Source organism: Ammospiza caudacuta, chromosome 16 (assembly GCF_027887145.1).
Source record: "Ammospiza caudacuta isolate bAmmCau1 chromosome 16, bAmmCau1.pri, whole genome shotgun sequence".
NCBI classification, from domain to species: domain Eukaryota; kingdom Metazoa; phylum Chordata; class Aves; order Passeriformes; family Passerellidae; genus Ammospiza; species Ammospiza caudacuta.
This window is the reverse complement of record NC_080608.1, coordinates 17849171-17873170: the sequence shown is the minus strand read 5'-3', so window position 1 is coordinate 17873170 and position 24000 is coordinate 17849171. Positions and strand designations below refer to the sequence as shown.

Here is a 24000-nt window from a genome sequence, read left to right as displayed (position 1 = left end):
TGCAACTTGATTGTGCGCAACCAGAAACCTGATCAGTCCTCAAAAGCCTTTCCTTATTCAATCAACCCCCAAATATTTGCTGATTGTGAGGAGGCAGGCCAGGGCTACGCCTGCAGGCAGAGGAACATCCCCCCTCCCACAGCCACGGTGGGAAGCCTGTGCTCCAGAGCTCCTGGAGCTCCCTGGGCTGCTGTGACTCGGCAGCTCTGCCCTCACTCCCTCACTCGTGTGTGGGCCAGGGAACTGGAGCTCTCAAAGTGCCACTGTGCCCTGTGGGTGCTGCTCAGCCCCAAAGCCCAGCTGGGCCAAGCTGCTGCTCAGCCACATGCCAGCCCCACAGCAGCTCAAAGTGGAACCTGGCTCCAAGTATTGCCAAGACTCCTTTGCCTTCACTGGGGTTTGAAAAGGCCTTGATCACAGCAAGAGTCCCACCAAGCCAGGCTGGTTCTACCTCATGTCCCCCAGCCAACGTGAGCCCTGGCTGTGCTGCTGAGTGACTGGAACACGCTGTGTACTTTTTCCCTTGAATAATCCATTGATTTTTATCAGCAAACATAATGTATTTAATTCAAACTTGTTCCCCTCCTAGCTGCTCTGATTCCCACGGGCCCTCAGAGGGGAGACCATGTTTATTTATAAGATGACTATGGAGCTGCTTCAGAGAAGGATTGTCTTTAATTCACATGTATTCATTCTCCTCCCCTTTCTGCTGTGTTCGCCTCTATATCCCTGGGCAAAAACAGTGCATGTGGTAGCAGCTTCCCAAATGACAATGCTTAACATTTAAAAGCCAAGAATGACTTGGAAAGCAGTAAAAAGTCTTCTCGTTACACTGGGATTATAACTAAGCCAGAGCTGCTCAGCTCCATGGGGCACAAACTCTTGGTGCAGGAAACACCAAATCTGAGTTCATTAGCATGGTCTGAGTGAGCAAAGCCCACCTGCTCCAGCGCTCATATCCTGAGGGAAAAAGCGCACGTGGCTTTCCCATCTCCTGCACAAAGCATTACAGCAGCTACCCTGAGTATTTCTGGTGCTGATATCCAGAATCTCATCTCCCTTGCACAGAACAACTCAGGGAATGGCAAATGCTGAGGCAGGCACAGCTCACCAGGGTCTCCCGTGAGCTTAGAGGAGGGGTCAGGAGGCACAGGAGGGTTTGGAGGAGGCCAGGGGGTGTGCAGGGCCTGTGGGACAGGTTGGAAGCAGGGCTGGCCATGGCCTGAGGGGCCCAGAGGCTGTGCAGGGCCTGTGGCACAGGCTGGGAGCAGAGCTAGCCCTGGCCTGAGGGGTCCAGCACTCACCGTTGTCGAACACAGTGCCGGCCGTGAAGGAGAGCTCGGAGTCATGCTCGGCTTTGCAGGCGTAGAGAGCGCGGGCCTTGCGCAGGGGGGAGCTGCAAGAGAGGCACCAGAGTGGGCACAGGGCCCCCACACCCCTCACAGGGCTGGGCACCCCACACCCCTCACAGGGCTGGGCACACCACACCCTTCACAGGGCTGGGCACCCCACACCCCTCACAGGGCTGGGCACCCCACGGCCCTCACAGGGCTGGGCGCACCCCACGGCCCTCACAGGGCTGGGCACCCCACACCCTTCACAGGGCTGGGCACACCACGGCCCTCACAGGGCTGGGCACACCACGGCCCTCACAGGGCCGGGCACCCCACACCCTTCACAGGGCTGGGCACCCCACGGCCCTCACAGGGTTGGGCACACCACGGCCCTCAAAGGGCCGGGCACCCCACAGCCCTCACAGGGCTGGGCACACCACGGCCCTCACAGGGCTGGGCACACCACGGCCCTCACAGGGCTGGGCACACCACGGCCCTCAAAGGGCCGGGCACCCCACAGCCCTCACAGGGCTCTGCCGCTCTGCTGGGCTACCTTGTTGCCCAGGAGGGAGGGAGACACCAGCAGAGGCTGAAGGCTCTCGGGATGAGCCACGTTTCACCCCAGTGCAGATCCCAGTCTGAGCCCAGCTGGACTGGAGCCCACACTGGTGCCCAAACAGCACCAGCCCAAGCCAGGGGTCCCCTCGTCTCCTCCAGGCTGGAGTCGGAATGTTCTGTATCTGAGGGGCCATCACTGGCCAGAGGCTGGCAAAGAGCAAAGGTGGCAGCAGGTGCTGGCACTGACCCACTGCCCCGGGCCTGCTCTGCCAAACCCATCCAAGTGCAGCTGCAACCATGAGGACAATTTCACAAGGAAGAATTAGCACTTGGGGAAGGTTATTTCAAAACACAAAGACAAGCAGGTCTGTGAAGAATCTGCTGCACTTCTTTAGAGCCTGTACCTGAAGGTAGAAAAGATTTAACAGCCATTAGATTTTGCTGGAAGTGTCAGCGTGCCCACGCTGCAGGGGAGGGAATTGGAGCAGCGAGAGCCAGGAATGGAGCAACTGCTGGCAGAGAGAGGAAAATGAGGGAGCTCAGGGCTCCCCAGGCACAGCACAGGCACACAGAGCTGTCCCTGCACCTGGAATTCCCACCCATCCTTCCCAGCTTTGGGCTGGAGCAGGGCTGGTGGAAAGCTGGGACACTGCCAGGCTGTGGTGACAGTGACAGTGCCAGCCAGGCGCTGGTCATTCGAGCAGCCAGACACATCCAGCACTGCTGCTCAGCTGGGACACGGCCACAGGAAGGGATGAAGCATCCCAGGAGCTGCTGGGGTGAGGAACAAGGTGTCACCATTCTCAGATCAGTCATTTACCAGTTTTTATCTTTCCAAGGACTTGAAGTTCCTGAGTTCCTCGGATGAGCCCAGGGAAGCAGCAAGGCAAGAGCAGCTCCCCTTCACACCAAACTCCCAGGAGCTGGGAATGGCTTTGGCTTTGCTGCTAAGAGATGGAGATCTCTCTTCTCCAAATTCCAGCTGCCTGATATGAGCAGCTCCCAAACACTTAAAAACCAGGATGGGCAAACAATCCTTCCACTCCAGAGGGTCCTTCACTGCCAGGAGGCACCGCTCACATGGAGTGCTTGAGACCATCAGGTGGAAAACAAAAGGAATTTCCAGGCTCACGGTGCACTCAGGGCATGATGGCATCGCTGGTGCCAAGGGCACAGGACCCTGGGCAGTGCCAGCTGTGGTGCTACCCCAGAGCACACTTCTTACCTGTTACAGAGCACAGCAAAGCCAGCACAGCACTGAGCTGAGCTGAGCTGGGCCCAGCAGGGACACCGAGCACAGCTCCTGCTCCCTTCACCTGGGGGCAGGCTCCAGCCTGGCTCAGGGCGCTCCAAGGGGCTCTCTGGGAGGGTTTGAGGCTTTGAAAGCTCCCCTCTTGCTGAGTGCAGACAGTGCTTGGGAGGGTTTGAGCAGTATGCCAAGGGAAAGGGAGGTGAAGTGGGGGAAACCAGGGAAATCCAACAGAAGCAGCAAAAGCAACAAGAAGCCAAGCAAATTGTGCAACAGACCTGATGGGGGATGAGTCGCTGGACGTAGAGGAGGTGGGCATAGGACTTGATGGCGCAGAGAACATGGGCCAGGACGGTGAGAGGGGTGACGTTGGGCTTGGATTCTGAGGGCTGCAAGACATAACCAGAGACCTTATCAACGTGCCAGCACAGCAACAAACAGCAACCAGAGACACACAGACGGCAGCCGACGATAGCGAGTGCCTTGGGGATATTCTGAGCGTGAGACACAGCTACAGAATGAGGTGCCAAGACCTTGGGGAGTGTTTCAAGGCTGAGTCTGCATTCATCTGGACAACAAGAGCTGGATCTTCCAGTCAAACCCCACTCCATTGCCCATCCATGGCACTTGGCACCCCGTGTGCTGCAGCACGGCCACTTACCTGCCTGTGCTTCCCCCAGAGCTCCCAGAAAGAGCTGCTGGTATTTCTGGTCGTTAATGATGCCTGCGAGCAGCCTCCACCCCCTCTGTCTGTCACTTGTGGTGCTCACACATTCAGTGTATAAAAATGACATTGATTTTGTTCTCCATGTTTTTACATCCCTTTTTCCCCTTGTGCTGATTCCTGAAGCCACAGCTTCAGGAGTCAACTGGAGCTGAGTCGAGTTACTGAACTGGTAATTTCACACAGAAGTTTTTGGGTCCTTCCAAACTGTTCAATTCAGGTCATTCTCAAGTTCACCAAAAAGCAATTATTGTACCAAAATACCAGCGTGATTAATTTACTGCTTCTCTGCTTAGCACTCATTGGTATTCCCTATCCAATTCAGATTAGAAACTCCATCCCTGATAAAACACCAGAAATCTCTCTCCACACTGCAAGTGCCTCTGTAAAAACAAAAAGTTTTGTAAAAGCATCTTGACTTATGTTTCCTCCTTGAGCGAGGGACAGTACCTCTGATCACACAGGTCTGATGAGGTGGGGACAGGGCACAACCCCCAGAATTGTGTCCTTATCCCTCAGCTGGGGCCTCCTGGGGTAGAGGGAAGGGATTCAGGGAATGGTGGCTCCAGAACACGTGGAGAACCTCAGCTCTGCAGGAGCTCAGACCAAGGTTTAACCTTGCCCAGTGTCCTCTGGCTGCCACTACAGGGGGATATTTATGACATGGATGCTTTCCCCATGGAAATTGGACCATCTCTGCTTAAGGCCAAACTCTTGGCTGGTAAATGGAGATGTGGGAGCAGCAGAACAGCAGAAGCTGTGTCACTGGATTCAACAGACACTGATTAATTCCCTCTGAAATTACAGGCAACACCTTTATTATGTCAGAAGATTACACTTATAGAGAAATGGATACAGCAGCGTGTGCAGCATGACTTCACCAGAGGCTGGAAAACATGGAATGCTGTCAGGCAGGCTATCAACGAGATCCTCCAAATGTTCTGCTAATAATCATCACTATTTAAAACAATCCTTCAGCATTCTATCATAAAAACTGTCCATCTTTTGAAAAATGAGCTTTCCTTGGTCTTTACCAAACCTGACAGCCATTGGTACTTACCAGATACTCCATCTATCCCCACCCCCTAATGGGAGGTGCTACCAAGGTCACAAATAATCCCAAACTGCCAAAATTAACCATTTAAACACCACTTCTTTCAAAGTGATAGCTTAGCAATTCCCTTCTCCAAGAGGAGCCTGCCCAAGGTGGGACTAGGAGGGGCAATGAGCTGGTGACCAAAATGTGGCTGAGCCTGTCCTGCTGAGAGTGGCCACCAACACCCACCAACCCTCTCAGCACTGTGGCTGTGGGCAGCAGGCTCGAGGTGCAAGAGGCCATGGCACTGGGTGTGCCAGCACAGGATGGGCACCGTGACATGGCACTGGTGTGCCAGTGATGGGATGGGCACTGTGACATGGCACTGGGTGTGCCAGCACAGGATGGGCACAGTGTCTGCCACCAGCCCTGGTCCTCTCCACTGCACAAAGGAAGGAAAATCCAGTGACAGAGGGCTCCAGGACTGGAAATTGCTACTGCACTTTTTGAGATGAAATCATGGCAAAAGAATGCAGCTCTCATTTCTCCTCAAGGCGCTGTCACTGCTCCACCACTGTGTGCCTGCTCCGCTCATGCCAGCGGGGAATGCAACCAGCAGGATCTCAGAATTATCAGGGAAAAAAGCCTGAAATTGGCCCAGCCTCTGCCTGAGAAGTTACCAGTAGTTTGGAGCAGGATTTTGGTGTCTTTGGATCCTTGGTGCCACAGAAAACACTCTGTGCCCAGCAAACCCACAGAGAGAGAGGGTCACTAATTCCAGTGTGTGCATTGGGGTGTGCAGAGCACCCATCAGGTGCTCACAGAGGAGATGAACATGGTCCTATGGTGACAGCTGCTCTGCAAGTCCTTCCAGAACATTTCCTCAAGAAGAACCCATGGACAGCTCAGGACTCACCAGAGCTGCTGCCCAGCACCGACAGACCCTGGGGTATGATGGGTATGAAGGGTTCACCTCCCTCCCATGAAACACAGGTATTTATTTTCAAGCTGCTGCTTGAGTTTCACCTTCCTGAGCTTTTGTGACTGCCAGACCCAAGTCCTGCCTCGCTGGAGATGTCAGTACACAGGAGGGAACGGGCTATCCCGAGGTCTCTGGTGTTTTGGAAAACAGTTTTCTTGTAGGATCCAATTTCCTTTGTTTCTCACAAAAAGAGCAGAGATGGTGAGAGGCTGAGGGGAAGTTCTGGCAGCTGCCTGCAGGCAGCAAATGTCAGCTGGACGTTTTTTTCTTCTTCTTACTCAGGAGGGCTTTGCGAGGGGCTCTTCCTGTTGGGTGCACAGTGGAAACAAAACAGAGAAAATTGCTAAGAACCAAAACCATCAGAAGCAGGAAACAAAGCAATGGCTCAAATTAGTCTTCCAAGGTGGGAATGGACCTTTCCCTAGCAGAAGCAGCTGGGGGAACTCCACAAGTCCGTAGCCCAAGGCATCTTGAGGCTGGTCTGACTGCGCCTCGGAGGCAGTGGCTGTGATCCCACAGGGAGGGAGCTCTGCTGGGCATGGGCTGGGCAAGGGGGGCACTGTGCCACAGCACCTGCAGGGGCACCTGCATCTTCCACTCCATGTGTCCCTCTGGCAATCCCACTCTTCCAGCAAACACAATACTTGGAAACGAATTTAGGAGCTAAATCCTCCTCCCTGCTTCCCCTGCCGGCCGTACCACTGCCTTTCCCATGCAGATGTTTAGTTTGCTGCCCCAACATGTGAAAAAAAGCAGTAACTCTTGTTTCAAGACTCTGCTGGAGTTGTTAGAGGTAAAAAAAAAAATGTTTGTGCTTTCTCCTAAGCTGCCTCTTCATTGCTCTTCCTCCCCCAGCTGCCTCTGGCGCTCCTCGGCCGGCTCAGGCCCCCAGGCATGTGCAGCTCTCAGAGCCCCTCTCAGCAGGTCTCCAGACAACTTCTGCTGCTTTGATCTCCTGGCCGAGAGGACATCAGCTCCACTTCAAACATGTTTACAACCTGTTTATTTTTGTGGAACTCAGGGCTATTTCTGCCACAGAACATCTCAGAGCTATGGATGGGCAGAGCCCACTGATGCATTCCAGCCCTTTCATGAAATCACCTCAAGAATAAACAACAATATTCCCCTTCTGACATGATCAGTACCTGACTGCAGAAAAATACATCAAGGACCACCCAGCCCTTTGCTCCCTGATCTGTTCCTATAGAACAAAGCTGCGGAACATAAGGTTCTTCTCAAAGGTAACAAGAAAAAAGAAAATTACAGCTTTATGTAATGCCAGAGCACTTCAGCTCTGCTGAAACAAGGACAAGACTGCAGCTCACCAGCAGCCATGGCTCTGTTGCCTAAATGAAATGGAAGGCAGCGTGGGTTTGGGAAGCTGATGGAGCTCAAGCAGTGCAGCAGGTCCCAGCAAAGCTTGGAGTGATAGTCTCTAGGAAGCAGCTCCTGGGCACCCCTGGCAGAACCCCAGACCTGACCACCAGCTCACAGGACTCCAGTCTGGCAGGGCTCTTCCTGTGCTTGGTACTTTAATGCAAGAAAAATTATGTTTAATTTTCTGCACTGTTACTCTCTCAGAAGCAATGCTGCTGCATGCTCATTTGGGTGGGAAAAATTGAAAGAAATTTAAAGAAATAAGCAGCTGGAATGGCCTGTGGTCAGCATCACTTGATCAAACTGGTCCAAAAAGCCTCAAATTCTTCAGTACAGACCTTCCCCACATCTCCATTTACCAGTTCCCCATCTCCATCAGCACAGATTTCAGAATCTTCTTTCCAACAACACGGACGTGTCCCTCTGTAATCCTGATGACACTTAGCACATGGGTTTGTCTTGTCACTTTGCTGCTTGGCTGATTTCCCGTGTGTGGGAATATTTCCCTGCTTTAGTCATTTCAGAAACCATCCAAAAGCTTTTCCACTTGACTAGGAGAGAGCCCAGGATGAGCTCTGGCTCTGGGGAGGAGCTGCTGTCCCACATTCCCATCTCCAGGCGCAGACGGTGGTGCTCGATGGTGCACAGGGAGGAGGTGACAGGTACAGAATGCTGGCACGGAGCTCAGAGCCTGCTGCTAGTGCTGGAGACAGTCGGGGAGCAAGCAGAGAGTCAGCAGTGGGAGAGTTCTCAGCATGAGCAAGCGCTGCAGGCACTGCAGGAAGGAGGCTGCAGCACCAGCCTGGTGCCAGCACAGGTGTCCTCGGCCAGGTGAGCTCCAGGTAATGGGACATGGTGACATCTTAACAGGGAACAGCATTTCAGTGACAGCTGCACAACTTGATCGAACCAGAATTACCAGTACCACCAGCAAGCCACAGACCCAGCAGTGGCTGCTCTCACATGGTCCCAGCACTGGGACAGGCAGGGGAGATAGGCAGGGCAGGGAATGGAGGCAGCCACAGCTCCTCATGAACCTGCCTGGACAGGACCTGGAGTCACAGAATGGCCTGGGGCTGCAAGGGACCTTAAAGCCCATGCAGTGCCACCCCAACCTTCCACGGTCCCAGGCTGCTCCCAGCCCTGTCCAGCCTGGCCTTGGGCACTGCCAGGGACCCAGGGGCAGCCGCAGCTGCTCTGGGCACCCCGTGCCACCTGCCCACCCTCCCAGGGAAGGATTGCTTCCCAATATCTCACTCCACCTTTTGCTCAGCAGCTGCATTTTCTGCTCCATCAATACTCCCCTCCCTCTTCCTCTCTGCCCAAAAGGCTCTCAGCTGACTCAAAATCAGGCTGGAAGGTTTTATGTTGAACCAAGTGCTTTTAAACTGTGTTAAAGCTCTTAATTATTAATAGAAAAGTTGTAATGTGGCAGCAGAGAGCCAAAGCAGCAGTTTAGGAGGGAAGTGTTGGTAAATCAGGAGCCAGTGCCTTAGTCATGGCTTCTCCATCGTGCCACAGCTTCTAACATGAGATAATGCTGCAAGGCTGGGCGCATTAGTCACCAACAAATTCTGTTTGCAATTAAGCAGAACTCAACAGCCCTCCAGAAATCTCACTCCTCTCTGGCATTCAATGCACTGCAATCTTACATCCCCCTGAAAAGAAAACTCTCCCATCTGCCACCCCAACAGCCATATGGGATCCTTGGAAAATGAAGGAAATTAAAGTCCCTGTGGGATCACAGCTCCCAGCTCAGCTGTGGGGGGTTTAGGAGGATCAAATATTTGAGCTAAACACATCCTGTGCCCCGGGCGGCCCCACGGCACTGCCGAGCTGGCTCTGCCAGCCAGCAGCAGCCAAACGGAGCTGTGTGGCTGAGGGTGACCTCCTTTTGGGAGCTCAGAGCTGCAGGGAAGGGGGCGACACAGAAGGGTGCTGTCCTTGCTGCCAGCCACCACCACCTGCCCCAGGGAGGGCAGCCCTGACCCCTGCCCAAGGCTCCGGGGGGTTCAGCCCTGCAGCACCCACCCCGTGCTGCCCCAGCACCCTGGGAGCCTGGCTTTGGGTGCAAAGTGAGGGAATTTGGTCCTTGTTTCCCCAAGCTGAGCCCTGCTCTGGCTGGCAGAGCTGTTCTGCTGCAGGAAGGATCCTGGATGGCCCAAGGCAGGCAATGGGGGATCCCCTGCTCTGCCCCACAAGCTCCCAGGGGGGAAAACAGTGCTCTGCCACCCCCCAAGGAGGGCACAGACCTCAGGATGGCAGCACAACTCCCCCCAGGACTGCACTGTCAGCTCTCCAAAGGGAGAGAGGCTCCTCTCACTTTTTAAGCTGTTTCTGGAAACGACCAGAACAGTTATTCCCCACTGTAAAAAATTCATTCCTGGCTAAGGAAAATTCCCAACATAACTTGATAGGAGGCCACTTCCAGGCTCAGATCCTAACAGAAAACAAAGACAGCTCCTCTGAGCCTCATTAGCACCACGGGCTCAAACTCTCATTTTTCAGTGTGTAAATCTCCTCCCTGCACGAGGAGCCAGCGCTGCCCACGGAGAGCACACGCAGTGGGAAAAACAATGGGGATTACTTGGGCCTGAGAAGGTGATTTAAGAATAATGGATAATTAAAGAGAATGCATAATAATTTTCTGCATCTTCTTGGTTTCCCTGATTTCGTTTTGTCCGTTTGGCTTCATGCTGCTTTGCTCTGCAGCATTCTGCACACACCAGTTACAAAAGCTGATCAGAGCTTTTCTCTGCAAACCCCACAGACCACAACACTGAAACAATCCAACTTGATCATATTTATCAAAAGAAACACCATGTTAGTTCTGTTCTTTCTTTTTCCATCTTTTTTTTGAGTTAAAACCACCAAACTGTAATAACATTTTTGCCTCAGCAGCTCTAACCAGCACAACTCTCCTCCTGCAGTCGCACAGCTGGGAGGTGTGAGCACCACAACCCTCCCAGTTTACTGGCCCAGCCTCAATTTCTCTCTCTGCCATCAAGCTGGACATGTAGCCTTGGAGAACCTTCCCAGTAATCAAATAGAGCAGAGATTAATGCATTCAATTGACTTTTTCATGGTTAGCTATTTTTCCACTCCTTTTCCTGTGTGCTTTCCCCAATCTCCCTGCGCTGCACCCACTGCTGTGATGTCCAACCCAGCTCCCCAGCAGTTCCCTCCCCTGTGCCCAGCCAGGACACCTTCCCTGAGGATCCCCCACTGCCAGCCCAGGGCACGGTGCCAGCCTGGGGACAGGCAGGGGCTGTGACAATGTCCCAGCTTAGCACTGCCCTGTCACCGGTGTCTGCACAGCAGCCACGGGATTGGGTTACCCCCACGTGAGGGGAAAGCAGAGGCCTTGCAGCTCCAGCTAATTTAGGAGATTAATTAGGCACAAGGATCCCCTTTCAGAGGAGACACGATGTCTCTGTGAGCAGCAGCCCTGCTCTGCTCAGTCCTTTGGGGGCATTGTCAGCCTTCTGCTGGGGAAGGGGAAATGGGATGGGGTGGGAGGGGTGGCCCATGGGGTGGTCCCCATCTGAACGCTGCTCACGTCCCCTGTGCCAGCCCAGCTCCCTCCAGCCAGGCCACGGGGGAGCTGTGGGATGCTTTCAGCACTCCAGGGCTGTGTGCTGGGGCTGGAGCCCAGCACTGCCTCAGGAACACCCCAGAGCTGTCAAAAGACTTACAAGGGAGAGTCTGGGCCATGTCCCCGGTTCTGAATTTGACCTCTCTGCAAAAAGAGGAACCAAAGAATGCACTTGGCCATTTCTCTACTATATTTCACCTGGGGTGACATTTATAGGTGGCAGGAAGACCTAATGTACCATCACTCTGCTTTCAGCAGGCTCAATGAAAGGTTTGGCTGGGCTCACACTTGAGATTCTGCCCAAAGGAAACTCAGACACTGACTGAGCAATGGGGCTGGGAGCAGAGCTGGATGGGGGGCTGAGCAGGCTGGGGCAGGCAGAACACCCAGGACCCCAAAATCAAAGGGGGGAAGGCAGGCAGTGACTGGGACAGATTTCAAATCCTGCTCCATTTGAAAGTAAAATTTCCATTAGCCAATATTTGTCTGAGGCAGTTTCTTTGAAGAAGATGCTGCGATCTCCACACTAATTACAGGAATTAGGAAAGCAAGTGCAAGATCTCTTTTTTTTCCAAGGCTTTCCAGAAAGCTGCCTCTTAAGCATCATGTGCTGCTGAAGTTTAAGGTGCATTTTTAGAACTCTTGCAAGGAAATCTAAATTAATTCAGCTTGCGAGAAGCACCCTTAGATGTTCCCAGAGCATCACCCAAATAGAACAGCGCTCTTCAAAGGCAGAAACAACTGAGGAGTCTCCTGAGGGGCAGCACTGGGAAAAGCTGGGATGGTGGGAGTCAGGCTGCAGGAGCTGCGGGGTGGCCTGGAGTGCAGAGCCTCTGAAGTTCATCTGTCCATCTGTCTGTCCATCTGCAGCCTCTCACACACCCCTGTGCCACCAGAGCCCATGGCCAGGGCCAGGCAGAGGATTCAGAGCCACCCAACTCCTCCTGCTGCCGTTAGCAGAGGGCTCTCAGCCTGACACATTGCCATTGTTTGAGGGGATGGGATGAAGGAAATGTTTTGATCTGTGATGACTGGGTCACATGGGGCTGCCCACAGGGCTGGAGACTTCTTTTATGAGAGTATTTGGCTCCACTTTCAAGTTCAATTTGTGGAAAGTTTCTAGACCAAGAGCTGACTGAAAAGTGAAGGAGCTCAAGCTTTGCACAGCTGCTGTGCCAAACTCCAGGGCCCGTGGAGAGCCCACACAGCAGGAAAACACAGCCCAGCTTTCCCCACAGCACACAGAGATGCTGGGGCCTTCTCTTGCCCAAACAGCCTGGAACATCCCACCTCAAAGGGAAATCCACCTCTGTCCTCCCCAAACCGACCCCTGCTCCTGCAGCCCACAGGCATTGCTCCTTTCCACACATCCTAAAATTCCTCCTGGAAGGATACAGATGCTCAGAAAATACATTATTTAAGCACAACAAAGGAAGGAATTCATGGAATTGCTAAGGTTGGAAAAGACCTCCAAGATCATAAAGTTCAACCTTCTACATGGAATCTGTACATATACATGTATATATGGAGATATAGATATAAATTTAAAGATTATATGGCCATCAGCAACTAAGCCTCAAGTATATTTATCTGTGGAGTCTACTGAGTTTGCTGCTTGTGTTTCCATGAGCCAGGTTTGAGGACATTTGCCAGAGCCCTGAATCACTCTGGTTTATGGAGCTTTCTCACCACAGGCATGATCTAGGGCTCCCAAGCTAAAACTGCTCTAAAAGAAACAAACACACAGACACCCTCACAACAGTCTGCACCAAAAAAAAATAAATAAGTCACAGGATAGTTTGAATGTTATGTCATCTGGAATCAGCCAAGCAGCAGACTGGGAATTTTAGGAGCTTTTCTCAAGTATGAGGATTGGGAGATAGGCGGGTTCTGTTCTAGCCTGGCAGCAATCTCTGCTCCTCCTGAGCACAAACCAACCCCGTGTGAGGCACAGAGGATGCCAACCCTGAGCAGCCACACAAGGAGGTATTGAGGGGAGGTGAAATAATCGAGTACCCTGACCCTGCCTGGAAGGCAACACTTCAAGAAGCAAAAGCCTGGGCTGGGGATCAGGGTTGGGAGCCACCAGGGCACCTCTCGCACCAGCTCCAGCCATCCCACCCTGCTGGAACCACAGATATTGGGTGTAAAACCCCCTGTCCCAGCCTGGGACCACAGCTGGGAACTGGTCTGCTCCTCTTAAAGAGCCATTCAGATAAGGCTGTTCTGGAGCTGCTCTGATGACAAGATTTTACCTAATCCCCCAAAAATGCCATTTCTTGTTTGGCAGCTGAAGATCCGCCCCTCGAGGCTGGCCCCGGCGATCCAAACCCAGATTAGAGCCCAGTTTTGGGATCTGGGCTGAGCTTGAGTGGCTGCAGGGAGCAGATGGGGGCACACACTTCCCCCGGCCCCAGCGTCCAGCTGGGTCCCTGCAGCCACCCAGGGGTGCCCGGCACGCCCGGGGTGCTCAGCCCCCAGGAAGGGCAGCAGGGGACACGGCAGCAGGGGAGGGTCCCCAGGGAGCCCCAGCCCTGCTCTGCTGGCCCCAGCACGCCTCTCCCAGCTCTTGGCTTGCTCCAGGGCCGCCGTGGCTCCCGGCCAGGCGGCCACAATGCACTGGAAGGAAGAAGAAACAGCTTTGTTTTGCCCAAAGCCTCGCAATCAATCAAGTTCCTATTTCCTCGCAGTTCCATGGTCCCACCCCAGGCAGCTCCCGGCCATGGAGAGCCCCTGTGCTGAACGCAGGGTTTGCAATTCCATGTCAACAGAGAACCAGAAAACGAAATTAACGTGAAATAGAAATGTGAAATAGAAACGTCTTTGCTACAGCGAGAACCACGCAGGGCCCTGAGGGTCCAGTGTAAAATGCGAGCCTCTGGAGCAGGCTGGCAGCACCACCCCTGCCAGCACCATCCCCTGGCACCCCCTGGGCACCAGCTCCCCATCCAGGAGGAACACACAGAATCCCAGAGCCATTCAGGCTGGAAATGACTTCCAAGAGCATCAAGTCCCAGCTGTGCCCGATGCCCACCCTGTCCCAGGCCAGAGCCCCCAGTGCCACCTCCAGCCCTTCCTTGGGCACTCCAGGGATGGGCACTCCAACCCTCCCTGGGCAGTTCCAGTGCCTGAGCTCCCTTTCCATGGGGAAATTCCTCCTGATTTGGACCCCTCTGAGCACAAGTCACTGTTTATATACTGACACACAACAAAACAAAACACCAGTGCATTTTCCTGGCCTCTTTCCAAGCTAAAGTGGGGCTGAATATCAGGGTGGGAGGAGAGCGGGTGAGAATCCAGGCTCCTCAGGGACAGCAGCAGCTGATTTATGAGTAAATTTCTTAAACAGAAGTCCCAGAGATGCCATTTCAGAGGGACATTCCCAAAGTGGCTGCCGGGAAGGCAGGATGAGGGTGGGACCTGCGCCTCTGCACCTCTAATTGCCATTATTCTTCAGGAATATAAACAACAGGAGCCACCCAGCAGAGCCATGAAAGCTCAGCAGAAAAGGGCCTGGGAGCACAGGGACAGGAACTGCAGGTCAGGCAGGTGAAGGACTCATTCCTGGCTCAGCACAGCCCCTCTGCTGAGCACAGATGGGCAGCACAGCCCAGCACAGCCTGCTCTCTCCTGCAGCCCTGCCCAGCTCCCCAGGACAGGCACCAGCAGCAGGGAAAGGTCTGTTTGCCTGACCTCACGTGCTCCTGCTTTCATGTGCCCCAGCTGATAACTGTCAAAGAAACCTGCATTTTTAAGAGACCATTTTTCCAAAGAAACTCTAACCTCCCCTGTTTGATCCATTGCTCCTGGATCCCTGGCAGTGCCCAAGACCAGGCTGGACAGGGCTGGAGCAACCTGGGACAGTGGAAGGTGTCCCTGCCTGTGGGATAAATGAACTTGAAGGTCATCCCAAGCCAAAGCAGTGTGTGTTCCATGATGCTGGCATGCTGAGGGCCTTCAGGGCAGAGCACAGGAACGGAGCAATAGGAGGAAGGTGCAGCATCACCCCAGCCCCACAGCTCCGGTGTGCTGTCCCCTGTCCCCCTGCCCCACAGCTCCCTCCCAGCCACCTGGAGAAGTCCCTGATAGAGACAGTAATGGTTGAAATTTCTCTCATTAGAAGTCATGGAAAGAGAAATGTTCAATTTTAACTGGGATGCCTAATGAAGATTTATTTATGTGGGAATAACCACTCTTCCTTGGAGTAACTGGGTTATTTTTTCATGTCCACTAGACCTTAGATCTGCTCCTCATTTCTTTCCATACCCACAGAGGGCAAGAAATAGCCATACTTGGTCAGTGAGGAAATGAAATTAAATGCAAATAGACATGCACTGACTAAATCTGAGTTTCCCAAGGTTATTATTTCCCTAAATGCCAAGTCCCTGGGGTGAAGGAGGGGCAGCATCAGCCTGGGCCAGGGCTGGCAGTGTGGGGGCTCAGCCTGGCCCATGGCCCCATCTCCAGCAGTGCCCTGGGCTGAGGATGGGCACCAGCACTGGGAACACTGGCAGGCCTGGAGGCACTAATGAACATGTGATGGGTGTTACACTGGTTCTATCTCCTGGGCTGGAACCATCCAGTGCCCCCCCAGCACAGGCAGGGTCACCTTCCACTGTCCCAGGTCACTCCAAGCCCTGACCAGCCTGGCCTTGGGCACTCTCAGGGATGAAGCAGCCCCAGCTGCTCTGGCCACCCTGTGCCAGGGCCTGCCCACCCTGCCAGGGAAAAATTCCTGCCCAATACCCCATCTAACCCTCTCCTATCAGTATGAAGCCATTCCCTTGTCCTTCCCCTGGCTCAGCTAAGGACACGTCTCTGCCAGAGGCACACTGCTTTCTGCTTCATGCTTGGCTTTTCCTAAGGAAGATGCTCTCTGCAGGGCAGGACAAAGACACCCAACAGGACACACAAACCTGCTGTGAGACCCAGCAGTGCTTTGGGCACCATCCCTGCCCAGGCTCTGGTGCCCAGGCAGCTGCAGGCACAGTGACAGCTCCTGGCACAGGACAGCAGTCCTGCTGACTCACCCAGTACAACTCCTGCCCAGAGCAGTTTTTCCATAAAAATAAACCCAGCCCTAATAAATAAATGCATTCCCATCGTAAAAGCCCGATCGGTGGCTGGGAAGGAAGAGCCTGAGCCCGGCAGCAAAACAATTTCCCTCTGGATTGGAGACTGTGGCCTGTGCTCCAGGGAAAGCACTTCAGAAGGAGCCCATTCCCCTGGGGAGGGGACAGGGGAACCAGCACCGAGGTGGGGGGACCCCAGCCCAGCACAGCCACTGCTGCAGCAGCTGGGAAGGAGCGACACTCACTCACCAGGGGGATTTAGGAACTGGCCCAGCTCCTGGCAGAGCAGACCTGGGGGACACACGAGCATTTAGCAGGGAGCCAAGGGCTTTTGTAAACAGAAGCTCAAACAAACATCTCTCATTTCACAGATGGTGCTCACAATTTACAGCTGGCACATTTACATTTAAAGGCCACCTCGGACACATCAGTGCTCACGGCCACAAATGGGACACAAGAAATGTCCCAGGCCTGCAGCCTCAACATTTGCACTCCAAGGAGCCTCCCTCTGAAATCCACAGGAGTTATTTCCACAGGAATGTCAGTAGGATATTCTGAATCAATATATCATCAGAATGACCCAACTCCTTTCCCTGCAGCTTCCCAGTTTGGGTGGGCATAGGCTCCCAATGGGCTCATAGGGGCTGCCAGGAGAGATCCCCTCCTGAACAGCTCCCCAGCACTGCAGCCCTGGTTCACAGCTAAAAATCACAGAACATTGTGAGGAACACAAGGAAAACCCCAAAGTTCTGAAGGAGAGCTCAGGAGCACAAACCCCGAGGCAGCTCCAGACCCTCCCATGGCCACAGACCCTAAATGTGGGCAGGTGATTCCAGGGGAGCCCCAGAACCCCACACAGCAGCAGCAGCTGCCCCAGCCCGGGGCACAGTGCGTGGCTGCCCGGGGCTGCCTGCAGAGCCCACATTTCTCAGCTGCCTGGCCAAACAGAAGCGGCTTTATGGACACAGGATTTGGGCAGGCCGCGGAGCAGGGCCGGAGCTGCTGGACACTGGCACCATTCAGACACCCTGCCCTGGCCCAGCCTGCAAACACAGGGCAGGGCTGGGCACAGACCCGCTGCTGGCAGCCTCCTCACCCTCCTCATCCTCACCAAAGCCAGCCCCACCGAGGGCAGAACCCCATGGAGCTCTCACAAACACAGTCCCTGCTCCTGGGTAAGCCAGGGGAGTGACAGCCACACACACTTAGAATAAAATCAAGATAGCTGCTTCATTGAAAGACTGGATTAAAGACATTTGATTTAAATATTTGGGGTCACAGAGAATATTTGCCCTGTGGTAGCCCCCTGAGGATCCATATTTCAAACTTCAGCCCAACACAGACCAAAACCCTGTGTGCTCCTGCATGTGCAGAAATTATCTCACAATCACTGGGCTTGTGGAAAAGCACCAAATGCCACCAGCACAGTCAGAGCCACGAGCTGCCAGTGCTGTCCTGCTCAGCCCTGTTTCAGCTCACAGAGCTAAAGGCTCTGGAGCTGGCACAAACACCTGGTTGAGTGCCAGCCTGCTCACCTAATCCCTGGGGAACAGCACGGTGCCTCCGCTCCCCAGAGCCTCACATGGCTTTAACTCACTTATGCTGCTGAATTCCTCTGCAACTTCCCCTAAGAAAGAAATCATCAGGAAGAGACAACTCTTGGAATCTGAAAAACTGTGAATTTGGCAGCCAATCCTTGTAAGGTCTCAGCAAGACCCACGCTCACAAACCTCATTCTGTGACAAGACACACCATTTTTTCCCCCTTGAAGGATAAACTAAAGCCATCCTATTGAGGAATGGGATGTGACTGCAGAGCTTCAACCAGGCACGAGAGAGAGAAGCATCTTTGCTCTGTAGGTATCATATGTAAAGCACAGCCTTGATTTAGAGGCGTCCTACCTTTGGGAGGTCTGTCCTGCTGTGGGATGATCCCCATGGAGCAGGCACGGCACAGGGTTGGGCATCCCTGGATGAGGACAGGCCACTGTGGGGCTGCTGCAGCTCAGGGTTTAGTGGCAGGAGGAGGATGATGGAAGCAGAGCAGATGGTGAAGCTGGATGAAGCCTGTGTCTGTTCTACACTTACCTTCCTGCCTGGAGAGCCTGGCAGGGCCTGGAGCCATCCCGAATGCCAGAGAGAGAGCTGCACCCCAAACCCCAAACCCAACCCAGCCAAGGCAACAGCTCACCAGGCCCACAGCTCCTGTCCCAGCACCCACTGGCCCCCAGCTACCCCAGGCATGGCCCAGTGGGGACTGGGAGCATCAGGGACTACGGGAGGGGTGTCAAGGACAGTGTCCTACATTGGGAGAGATGGCAAGGACAGTGTCCTGCACTGGGAGAGATGGCAAGGATGATGTCCCTGCACTGAGAGAGATGGCAAGGATGGCGTCCTACACTGGGAGAGATGGCAAGGACAGTGTCCTACACTGGGAGAGATGGCAAGGACAGTGTCCTACACTGGGAGAGATGGCAAGGACGGTGTCCCTGCACTGGGAGAGATGGCAAGGACAGTGTCCTACACTGGGAGAGATGGCAAGGACGGTGTCCCTGCACTGGGAGAGATGGCAAGGACAGTGTCCTACACTGGGAGAGATGGCAAGGACAGTGTCCTACACTGGGAGAGATGGCAAGGACGGTGTCCCTGCACTGGGAGAGATGGCAAGGATGGTGTCCTGCACTGGGAGAGATGGCATGGACAGTGTTCTGCACTGGTAGGGGAACAAGGACAGTGTCCCTGCACTGGAAGGGGAACAAGGACAGTGTCCCTGCTCTGGAAGGGGAACAAGGACAGTGTCCCTGCACTGGGAGGGATGGCAAGGACAGTGTCCCTGCACTGGAAGGGATGGCAAGGACAGTGTCCCTGCACTGGAAGGGGAACAGGGACAGTGTCCCTGCACTGGGAGGGATGGCAAGGACAGTGTCCCTGCACTGGGAGGGATGGCAAGGACAGTGTCCCTGCACTGGAAGGGGAACAAGGACAGTGTCCCTGCTCTGGAAGGGGACCAGTGCTCCCACTTCCCATCCCGGGGATGCACAGGGCGTGCCCAGAGCTCCAGGGGAACAGGCTGCATCTCCTGGAGATGTGAGCAGATCCTCGCGTGGTGGGGAGGGGAGCTGCTGTGGGAAAGTGCTGCGGGGCTGGCCGGGGCTGGCAGGAAGGAAATTCCCCCAGCGGAGCCGCCATGGCCAGGGCTCCGCCGCGGCAGCTTCGGGGACTCAGAAATAACCCGGCCCTCCCCAGGGAGGCACGGCTAAGGTCACTGCTTTTTCCCTTGAACTTTCCAGATGAAGGAAGCAATAGCAGAAGCAACAGCACAGATTTGGCCGGAGATCAACTGTACTGACAACAGTCACAGGATTGAACTCAGAAGAAAAGTCCTTTGTGTGTGTTGGAGTTATCACCAGATGGGCCGGGCAGCACTGGAGAGCTCTGCTCAAAAATATTCCACATGGGCAAAGCCATCAGAGCTGGAACCCATGGCAGATGGAACCCACAGTAACTAATTCCACTGCTTAGACCGAGTTAAAAACTGAGGCAAATGTTTGGTGCCCATTAAAAATTCAAATGTTAAACTGTATCCTTCAGCAGACTGCTGAAGTTGAGAATAAGAAACTATTCTGATTAAGGATTAAGGATGGAGAGTCTATAAAACACTAATTACCATTGTACTTACAGGGAATTTGGCCTGTTGGGCTTAATTACTTCTAGTTCAAGATCACTCGAGTTCAGGCTGGGCTGGGGAGCGCTGTTGGAGTTGAGGAAGCTGTTTGCATTTGAAGAGACGACAGATTCCAGGCTGGAGTTGATGATGCTGTTCCTATTCTCCTCTAAAAAACACCAAAACCCAAGAATCATCAGCTGCCATTGCAGCCAAAGTGAAGAGCAAATGGCTGGGAAGGCATTGAGCATTCCCAGGAAAGTCTGTGCCAGTGCAAACAGGGACACGCCCCAGAGCTCAGTTAGTTACAGACACATTATACACTAAACCACAAGAAATACCAGGGACCCTTTGGCTCCTTTGGGCTCCAGATGCAGTGAGCACTGACAGCACTGTGCATCTCAAAGAGCCACCGAGCCCAGGCCCCCTCCTCAGCTCTGCCAGGCCACCCAAAATCCCATTAACTCATTTCCAGGAGCTGCCTTTGCCACTGGAGCAGTAATTGCACTTGTGAGAAGCAATTAGCAATGCTGATGGCACGAGAGCAGCCCTGGGCAGAGAGTGGCTGCTTCTGGGATGCTGCTTTCCTGAAAGGCAGGCACCAGCTGGAAAACACACAGTCCTACTGCAAGGATACCTCTGTCCAAAATTATTTTTGTGGTGCACAATAACATGGACAAACCACAACCCAAAAGCATGTAGTGAGAGGGAATTCTTGCTCCCAATCTCTTTCAATTCCACCTCTTTTTGAGTGAGGAGAATGTGCAATATTAATTTGTATCCTGTGCACATATAAAGGGGGGTAAAGGAGTGCAAGAGGAACTCCTGGGTGGTGTGAAAGGTTAATCCTGAGCACACAGCAGAGAGGAACTGCCATAAAACAGCCTGGCAGGAGGGTTGTCTTGGGGTGCTGGTGCAGCTCTGCCATCACCCCAAAGGGAAATGCCACATCAGCCCTGGAGCTGCTGCATTTCCCAGGCACCTGGACAGAATGAGCACCTGCAGGGCAGCAGGACAGGGCTTGGTTTAGCTCAGGTTGAGCTTCTCTTCCAGAGGTGAGCCAAGGATGGGTGACACTGATACGTGTCAACGTGTTCTGAACGTGGATTTCATTAATCTCCATCTGCAATGAGCCACTATGGGAACAAGCAGCACAGACATTTCTCTGTCCCCAGCTCTGCAAAAGTTCAACTCTCAGGGCACCAGCACCCTGGGATGAAAAAGATGATCCATGCAGAAGACAAAGAGGGAAAAGTGAAGAAAAGCAGAGTACTGACCTCCACACAAATACTGACAGGCAGATGTGATAGCCAGCAGATGAAGAAACAAGTAAATTAAGTTGTCTAAGGACTTAAAAACCTCAAATCCCTCCGTTTTTGCATGTGCCAGAGGAAGTTTTAGGCAGGCCATGAGAGGCCACCTGTACACAGCTGGGCAAGGCCAGGAACTGCCTGTGCTGAGCCCTGAGCCCCTGGAGCGTGCACTGACACCAGCTCATTATTCACAAACATCTTCTGCCCAAGGCTGGAGGCTGGGAATAAGCTCCATAAGCTTGGCAGCTCAGTGTGGATTGTCCCTCTAATCTCCAGAGCAGCCACCAGCCAAGAGTGGAGTCCTTGTCAGCCACAGAGCTGGGAGTGCCTCAGCTCAGGGGGATGAATGGCAGAATCTGAAACTCCTGCTTCATTTTATTTCCTCCTTGTTAAAAGGCTGAAACTGTACCTTGCTTCATGTTTTTGGAAGCTCATGTGAAGGATTCTTAGCTGGAAGATTTGATTTGGTCTTACAGCTGCAGGAGCAGAGCTGCCCATCAGCTCAAGAGCATTTCCAGCCTGCAGAGAAAAGAGCCTTTCACCCTTACCCAACCTTCCTGTCTCTGGTGGGAGGTCAGGCAGGCAGAGGCACTGGAGCCTCCCCAGAGGCTCTGTCTCCAGGAACCCTGACAACTGACCCAGGGCACCTTGGTGACAGTGACCCCAGGGAGCAGAGAGGGGATGACAAAAGAACTGATAAGGAAATGGTGTTTGCTGTGTTGGTGACACTCGTGTCACAAGAGCTACTCCCTGGGTCAGATGCGGATAAAAATGTAAATATTTAACAACAAAATAATCACTAGAATCATAGATTAATCATGATTATCTAATCTGCTCCCTGTTGTGCTGAACATGATAATTTTTGACTTAGACACAGCTTGGTATGATGAATGCTAGTGAAAATAGAAAGATACTGGACTTGGATGAACAGGTTTCAAGTGATGGAAAATCCACTGTCCCACTCCACTTCTTTTTATGTCAAACTGCTCCCAGTCTTAAAAACTGTGCACCCTGCTCCCATTTAGAACACTTCTAGCTTCAATTTCAACTTTCAATTTCTGTGCTGCTCAGCTGGGCTTGAGCTGCTGCCTAAGCCCTTGTGTTTCACCCTGACTTCAGAGCCTTGGTCTGTCTCCAGACCAGTAAAAAAGGAAAGGAAGAAGAAAAGAGGAAGAAAGGAAACCTCACATATTTCTCGTGATGTGCAGCAGGGAAGGCAAATAAAACAGTAGTGGCTTCCCAAAGACACAGGAGGTTATAGACTGTCAGAAGGAACACCAAGAAAATGTTGTTTCACATGGGAATAAATAAATGCAGAAATAGAGAAATGAGCTCAGTTCCTCTCCCAGGCATGGGGAGGATGGCACATGGAGAGCCTGGAGGCTGACAGGCCACTGCTTAGTTAGCAGCAGATGAATTACTGGGGCTGAAACTTTTCAAAAGCAGCGTTTGATATTTGAGGCTTCACCGAGAGTCGTCCCACACCATTTCCAGAGCACGCTCGGGGCACCTCTGCTTCCTCAAACCCACGCGGATCTTTCCGAAAGGAGAGTGCCTGCTAGTTAACAGTAACCTAATCAGACAAACCCACGTGTTTGGGGAGTCAGCAAAGCCCACAGCAGCCACTCTGTGCGCCCTGGGGAGCTGCCCATCCCCAGCCCTGCTCACCAGGAGTCTCTCCTGCTTTTTTACCAAACTGGGAGAGCTCCCTGTGTGCAGCTGCCTGGCTCCAGGAGCACACGGGCAGGAAGGACCAGAGAGCTGGGAACTGGGTTTACTCTGTAACATGAAACAACAGCCTGAGCAGACACATTTCTGCCACCCCATGAGCAGGGCTGGGGCCTTGGCTCTTTCACCCAAATATCTGGAGCATCAATTAGTGACAGAAATGGAAAGATGAGCTCGAACACTTTTAAACTGCCACGGTACATAATCCTCAGGAAAATGCCGAACCTCCTGGCCGAGTTTTCCTGTCTGTAAAAGGCAAAGTGCCCGAGGGCATCCCAAAAGGGCCGCCCTGTGGTGGCTGCCCTTGCCAAAGGTGTGGCACCGCGTCCTGGCAGCTGATGGCAGCGATGACGGGCCCAGGAACATGAGAAGGAGACACGCAGGGGCCCGTCAGGTGGGGAGGGGACAGCAACACTTTATCCTGTGCTAAGGCAGCCTCATGCAGAGCCCCAGTTAAGGGCTTGGATGCCAGCAGAGATTCCACTCCCCACCAACACGACAGCAGAGGAAACCAAAGCCTGACCCTGTTATGGAATCAGCCCTTCCACTGACAGCAGGAAAACTGCAGGGGAATGGCAGGGGATGCCAGGGGGATGGCAGGGCAATGGCAGGGGGACGGCAGGGCAGTGGCAGGGGATGGCAGGGGGATGCCAGGGCAATGGCAGGGCAATGGCAGGGCAATGGCAGTCTGTGAGGCACAGCTAGGGCACAGCTGGAGGCAGGCAGGGAGGCACTCACGCTTCTCGTTGGGCTGGGCCGTGTGGAACAGCGTCAGCGGGCGCTCGCTGCACGAGGGAGGCTTCGACTCCGTGCTCTTCTTGCGCGATAACAGCAGCTGCGAGTTCGACGCCGGAGCCTCTGGCACCGTGTTAAATATCTGTCAGAAATAATAAACAAGTTGTTCTTTGGCATCACCCCGTGGAACAGGACAGCTGCCCACCTGCCTGGGCTGCACCGCTCCCCAGCACAGCCTGTGAGGAGGACATGCACTCAACAGGGCAACGTTTTGGGGACAGATTCCTAAATTCCACATTTCCACTCTGCCTGCACTCCTCCTTTTTTCACCCAAGATGCACATTGCAAGCTGTTAAAAACTCTGGCACTCCGCTGACTTTTTGGGGGTGCAGGTGATGATGGGCAGCCCAGACAGAGCAGCAGTGTCCCCCCTGTGCCCCACTGCGTGACCCCAGCGCCCACGCTCCCACGGCTGCAGACCAGCTTGGGAAAGTCTTTGCAACTTCCAGCTACAGCTGTCAGAAAACTGAGTAATCACATTTTTCTCAAGGGGATGAAATTTTAAAACTGCATGAGCCCAAAGGGCAGCAGCCCTGCTGGTTGCTGATATTTGGTTGTGTATTGCTCCTTTTCT

At 53.5% G+C, this 24000-nt stretch overlaps 1 protein-coding gene across 3 annotated transcripts in view; it reads right to left on the bottom strand.

Moving 5' to 3' along the window:
* The window catches only part of ARHGAP26 (Rho GTPase activating protein 26), a 99474-nt gene that overhangs the window by 2339 nt on the left and 73135 nt on the right, over window positions 1-24000 (bottom strand). Inside the window, exons 19-22 of one of the 3 annotated variants that reach the window (XM_058815022.1) lie at window positions 23370-23508; window positions 19606-19759; window positions 3420-3530; window positions 1305-1396 (exon numbers count right to left, since the gene is read on the bottom strand). In XM_058815022.1, the coding sequence (XP_058671005.1) occupies window positions 1305-1396; window positions 3420-3530; window positions 19606-19759; window positions 23370-23508 (496 nt within the window). Of the gene's footprint in view, window positions 1-1304; window positions 1397-3419; window positions 3531-4677; window positions 6189-19605; window positions 19760-23369; window positions 23509-24000 lie in introns of those variants that run through there. The other 2 variants (XM_058815023.1, XM_058815024.1) reach the window with 2 other exon arrangements.